The sequence below is a fragment of the Osmerus eperlanus genome, chromosome 12 (genome assembly GCF_963692335.1).
Source record: "Osmerus eperlanus chromosome 12, fOsmEpe2.1, whole genome shotgun sequence".
NCBI classification, from domain to species: domain Eukaryota; kingdom Metazoa; phylum Chordata; class Actinopteri; order Osmeriformes; family Osmeridae; genus Osmerus; species Osmerus eperlanus.
In genome coordinates this window covers 1595658-1602061 of record NC_085029.1, presented here as the reverse complement: position 1 = coordinate 1602061, position 6404 = coordinate 1595658, and the positions used below count along the sequence as shown (strand labels likewise).

General features: G+C 40.5%; 1 protein-coding gene across 7 annotated transcripts in view; it reads left to right on the top strand.

Annotated features, from left to right (window-relative positions):
- Window positions 1-1048: 1048 nt before the first annotated feature.
- The window catches only part of rnf157 (ring finger protein 157), a 28521-nt gene continuing 23165 nt past the window's right edge, over window positions 1049-6404 (top strand). For 3 of the 7 annotated variants that reach the window (XR_009931923.1, XM_062475131.1, XM_062475133.1), the window contains exons 1-3: window positions 1049-1676; window positions 1879-1936; window positions 3846-3964. Coding sequence is in view for 6 of the 7 variants with exons in the window: in XM_062475131.1 (XP_062331115.1) it covers window positions 1614-1676; window positions 1879-1936; window positions 3846-3964 (240 nt within the window). In the remaining variant the exon portion in view is untranslated. The remainder of the gene's footprint in view (window positions 1677-1878; window positions 1937-3845; window positions 3965-6404) is intronic. The other 4 variants (XM_062475129.1, XM_062475134.1, XM_062475132.1 and 1 more) reach the window with 2 other exon arrangements.

Sequence of the window (6404 nt, the reverse complement as noted above, 5' to 3'; positions counted from 1 at the left end):
CTGACGCAGATGGTCATATACACCAGACATTTTTGTCCTCAGGCTGCGCTATTCCCAACTTCGGAAAACAATCTTGGCACAATCTTGCATTGTTGACAGGCAAAGTGAGATATTGTGAGTTCTTAGACTCGCTGACCAGAGGGCCTCCTGGCTTTCTACTTCTCTAGTAGAACCAACATTGCCTAAAGTTCTGTCTACTCCTCAGTAGAACCAGCATTACATAAGGTTATTTAAACTCTAGTAGAACCAGAATTACATTAGGTTATTTCTACTCCATTTGTAGAACCAGCATTACCGGAGGTGAATAACTCTAGTAGAACCAGCATTACCGGAGATGAATAACTCTAGTAGAACCAGCATTACTTGTGGGGCCGGGCTGTGCCAACTCCTTTTGCTTTCTTTTTCAACCGTTTCTGCTGTTGTAGTTTTAGTATTTACCTTGTAAAAAGTATATTGCATTGTATGCTGTCAGTAGAAGGCAGTAGCCTATAAGGGTTACTAAACAGGTGGATAGAAGAGGAGATGGAGAGATAATGACAAGTGGATATTATGTGGAAGGTGTAATAAAGATACAAACTCCATTTTGCTGTTCCAAGTCTGTTTACCTACTACACTTTAGTATCATTTAGTTATTAACGGTGCAAATGCCATGATTATTGCCTGAACACTGTCCCAATCGTCATAAAGGCAAGATAATAACTAAAACAAAACTGCATTTTATACAGGTTCTGTCTGTAGTCTGTAAGTCTGGCATTTGATTTGTAGCTGTATGGGTAGGCTATTCTAGGCTAAAGCAATAGGCTACTTTATATCGTCATGCATTGGTGTATGCCAGTAAGTAAAATGTTTATTATTAAGTGCTTGTGGCTCAATCTACATTCGAATTCCAGAATGGTGTCACTGTTAGATTATGGGCAAAGAATGTGTTCTGATTCGAGACATCTGGGTATTTCCAATAAGCATTATTATTCGGTAAACCATTATCTGGTTGATGCTGCACTGCAATGCAGTGAACTGTCCCACACTAGGGGAAGGTCACGTTGTAGCGAGCCACGAGCTGCTGTAGAGAGTCTATGGATAGTAGCTTCTACTGCGCAAAACCTGTAGTCCGGATTTGTGCCTGACGTCATAGGTCGCCATTAGAATCGTTCTTTGACAGGGCACAGAGTTAGAGGGAAAACCGATAGCTCTCAGCATCCACTGTGCGGTTGTCGAATTGGAGAAGTAGCGAAAGATATCACCGACACGTCATCCTCTCAGGAAGACTCTTATAAAATTTTCTTCTTAAAGCCACCGAAACGCACATAATTGGAGCGATGGCTGCGTCGCTAAAATGAGAAATCTTTGTTTTTAACGGGACTTTTCTTTTATGCTTCTAAATAAGCAATCGAAGTCAGTCCAACAGGGCTTTGGATAAGCAACAAGAACAACAACTAATCCCTGGGACGTGCACAACACACGATCGACACAAGCAGAACTACGGATTAAGACACAAATAATGGAAACAACAGGACGAACTGTTAGGGAATAGAGCGTTTCGCATTGCGAATGTGTAGTGTTATGTATATGATTATTTATTTGACTGGAAATGGGAGCATTGACAAGTAGACAAAATGCAGGCGTGGAGGAGGTGGATATTCCGTCTAATTCGGTATACCGTTATCCACCGAAAACTGGTAAGTGCTGGTAACTGTATCCTATCAGTAAATCATTAGGCTACATCTGGCACCAGGACAAAAATTCTACTCGTGCAATCTATAACCATATTGTTAGTAAAAATCTATAGATTTGTGAAAAGGACTAAATACGCAAACGCCGAAACGCAACGTAAATGGAGATGCAAACCTATTGGGAAAAAATAAGCGCTGTCTTGAACAGGCTGTGGAAAGACTACAAACTATTGACTCGATCAGACGGTTCAGCTCTGGCTTTAGAGGTAGGCTATTTATTGTACCAGGCCAGTGGCACCAGTGGGGCCTACACAAATGTTTACTTTCTAAATCAGTGGTGCATTTCGGTGTAGTAGTGTTACTGGAAGCTAGGTCTATGCAACATCTAATTAAGGGAATACATTTTCGTAGATCAGTGGAGTGTGGTGTGGCCTAGGTGAAATAAAAGACAGAGCTAGACCTGTTGGGAGGTTTCTTCCTCAAATTGAAAATCTATGCATATGAAAATCACATAAACAGTTCTAATGGGTGCCATTTAAATATTTAATGCATTTCAGTATGTTTAGATAAAAATCACTTTGACAAAAGTTTCATACTGTTAGATTTCTACCCACACCAGATGGCCACAGAAAAAGAAAGCCTTTTGTTTTTGGGATGTGATTACACACTATAGCCTGTGTGTAAAGGTGTGATTTGCAAATGAACAGTTGTTCGACGAGCTAGACAAGGAACAGTAATTCAATATACAGTTTGAAAGGGGTGACTATTAATAACCCAGTTATATTTTTGGACCTGAAGTAAATGCAGGAACACATCATTGGGATACAGGGTATCAGTCAATCACAGTGATTCAGAGGCTCAGTCTCCTCTAATGTGATATTCAATAGGAATGTTGCCATTACCATTGTCATGGCCGTATCCATGCATTGTTGACTAGTGGACTACCAAAAGAAGGTAGCAGGCTTGAGGGATGGCAGAGGCCACTCTGCCTCCCTTGGAGTCTCTCTTTATAGGTGGTGTCAATGTTGGACCGTGTTGCCAAGGAATATATTGGGGGTTAGATACTATTCTGTCGAAATATCACCTCATTTACAGATATTACAAATATTAGATTGATTTCAGTTGTCACAATGGTCACAAAAAGGAATTTTGGGATTATCAGACAGTATATTTACAGCTAGTCAACTAGTGTCAGACCTATTCATACGAAACGTATAACTGAGTTGAATTGCAAAACTTCACTCATCAGACCCACCCCATGCCATCAGCTTGCTAACTTTGCGGCAGTTCAAGCTGGCTCAAGTGGTGTCAATGAAAGGTGGCTGTTGCTTGCTTGAGTAAGAGGACCCTGGATAGAAACCCATTGTGGTACTGAATGTTCAGACTGTACAAAGGGGGTCAGATGGCTGAGTGGTTAGGGAATCGGGCTATTAATCAGAAGGTTGTTGGTTCGATTCCGGCCGTGCAAAATTACATTGTGTCCCTGGGCAAGGCACTTCACCCTAATTGCCTTGGGGAAAATGTCCCTGTACTTACTGTAAGTCGCTCTGGATAAGAGCGTCTGCTAAATGTAATGTAAAAGCTGACATTTGTTTTATCTGTGTTAACTGTATGTGCTTGCAGCTGCCAATAATTACAGCTCTTGTTAACTCATGGCCATATCAGAGAGTGAATGAAGTAAAACTAGTTTGTTTACCATGGCCTCTGAAGCAGTCAGAGGTCTCAGGCCTTCTGGGATCTAGTGTCATAGTGGGCTGATGACGAGCCAGCCACTCGTTTGACACTTTCCACAGCGTTACTCAGCACCTTTATATATGTGGTCTTTGTAACTGTGCTAATTTATTAGTTTTCATATTAGGCTCATAAATTATATGTATTAGATTAATTTAATAATTGTACAGAATTTCCATCTGTATCAAAATCTTAGGATGTTTAAAAAGTCATACAATGAGACTAAAATAAGTATAGGCAGCATCCAAATCAGCCTAATAGAGAATATTTTTGCTTGTCCTCAGTTGCAGTTGTAGATTTATTAAAATTGGCTTGGATGTGGGTCTTTGTTTAGACCCTTACCCAGGTCAACAAGCATCATGAGCTAGTCTCGAGCCAGTGGATCTGAGTTTGTGATTAGTACTGTTGGAATGTCCTGATAAACAGTTTCTGTTATCTCCACAGGAAGTTACTTTGCTAGTCATTTCATCATGGGCGGAGAGAAGTTTGACTCCACTCACCCTGAGGGCTACCTCTTTGGGGAGAATACAGACCTCAACTTCCTGGGGACTCGACCAGTGGCAGTAGGTATTCTCAGTCTGGAATAGAACAGCTACAACAGGCTTTGAGTGAAACAATACACATACCTTCCCTAACCCATAACCCTCAGTCCTCAGGGTGTAATTAATTAACTTAAAAGTTAATTAAAGTTTTCTAGGTGTTTGATCTGGTCAATTATGACCAGATAAGACTGATAATGATTAAAGATGATTGGACAGGTCTTTGTGTGTGTTTGCAGAATAATCACAAATCAGAAGTGTGGGCCAGTCAACCAGCCAGCTAGCATGCACTACTACCTAGCTTGTTAACTAGATAATCTAGTTAGAACCAAGTTTGCTTTGGTTCACCAGTATATATTTGCTTTTTATTGTCTACTACTGACTTCAGGGATATGAAATGATAATAATTTTATGAGAATTTTACATTGAATATAACTGAATTGAAGCTTGTTTGTAGAGTACTTGCATTTCATTGTATTCTTATTTTTTAAGTACCTCTAATGATACACCTGAAAATGTTTTTCACATGAGTGGAGTTACGGTATGTTAAAATTCATTGAGGGAGGGTAGGTAACTGCTGTTAATGGTTTGTAGTAGCGTAGTCAGCTTTTGTGCTGAAGCAGAATAATGCTGAGGACAATAAACAATCACTTTTAAATCCTGTCTCTTATTGCTGTTGACACTGAGATGAAGTGGGCTGAATGTGAAGTTTTTTGTAACCTTCCACGGTACCCAGAAAGCTCTGATGTGTGTCTGTGAGGCTGTATTATTATCCCCCAGCATTATGTCATTCATGTCAGACTCTAAGCAGATGGTAGTGCCAAGTCACAGACTTGTCACAAATCTCGCTTTCTCTCTGATAGCTTTTCCTAAAGAGATTATGTGTGCACTGTGTGTACTTTCATTACATGCTTGATAAATGTTGTCATTTGTCAATGTTGTCATAACAAAATATGTATAATTTAATATATATATAACATTTACCATATCACTCTACACAATTTCTGGTTTTCCATATATTTGGGCAGACACCACGTCCTACTGGCTTAATTGTGCGTCTTTGCGTACATTGTATTTTGTTGTGGGGAAACAACATTGTTTTATTTCAGTTGACATATATTATTGTTATTTTCTAATATTCAGACGTGCTTTTTGCCATAGGACAAGTGATGCGCGTTGGAACATACAAAAAAAATATTCTTGATTTTAGGATGCTTGTCACCTTAGATAATGATGAGCTTATATCATAAACTCCTCAAAAAAAGTTCGGAAACGTTATTTCGGTCGATTATTCCTCCCCTTCAATAATACCAATTGGTAATGTATTTTATATCGTTGGAAAGTATGATTAGTCACCTTTACAACGAGGTACAACTTGTAAGGATCGTGCATTCGTGGAATGAGCAGCACAGCTAACCGTGTGGGTAGCGGCCCAAATATTTGGGCCAAAATCCCCTGCAATATTCTTCTGTTGGTATTCACTCTCGTTTTGAGTTGCTTGGTGGATTGGATGATTGCACTCTCCAACACCATTTTGGCCATTTTTACACTTTATTAATTTTACACTGTCAGGGACCTCAGTAGCGTGTGGAAGATCCATACGCAGCCACAACAGCTTGGCTCCTCCTCCTCATGCTGGTCACCAGCCTGGTCACACACTGCTGTGGGATGGCATCCCATTCCTCAACCAGGATTTGTTGCAAGTCAGCCAACATGTTTGCGTTGGTCCCAATGGCACGTACAGCAGGCCCAAGCTGATCCCACTTGAAGCTCAAAACGAGAGTGAATACCAACAGAAGAATATTGCAGGGGATTTTGGCAAACAAATTGGGCCGCTACCCACACGGTTAGCTGTGTTGCTCACGAATGCACGATCCGTACAAGTTGTACCTCGTTGTAAAGGTGACTAATCAGGCTTTCCAATACAATACCCATTGGTATTATTGACGGGGAGGAATAATCGACCGAAATAACGTTTCCGAACTGTTTTTGAGGAGTTTATATGAAGCTAACAGCTTCAACTGAGCTAGGTGGGGGGGTCGACTCTGATTGGGTCGAAATTTTTGCATGATTCAGCATATCTAGATGATAACTGACACTGGTGAACAGTACAGAACTGTAAGTGAGTTTGATGGCTCCTCTGTCGGCCAAAGAGGTGGTAATACTAAACCTCACTGACCTCAATCGATGGACCCCACAATCGTTTGTCTGTCTTCAGGCTATTCTGTTTGGGGCAATACTTTTAACTATAAGCAACTATAGGCAATAGTACCATTTCAGTTTCAGAAAGATGGAATTGAATGAACTGCTTCAGTGTTTTTTGTGTGTTTGTGTCTAAAGTCACCTTTGTCTCAACTTTGGTGTATTTATAAGCACATTGACCAGCAATGCTGCGTATTGATACAGTGGCTGACCACTGGAATTACAGAGGCATATTCTAGCTGCAAGGGAGAGGGGAGTGAGT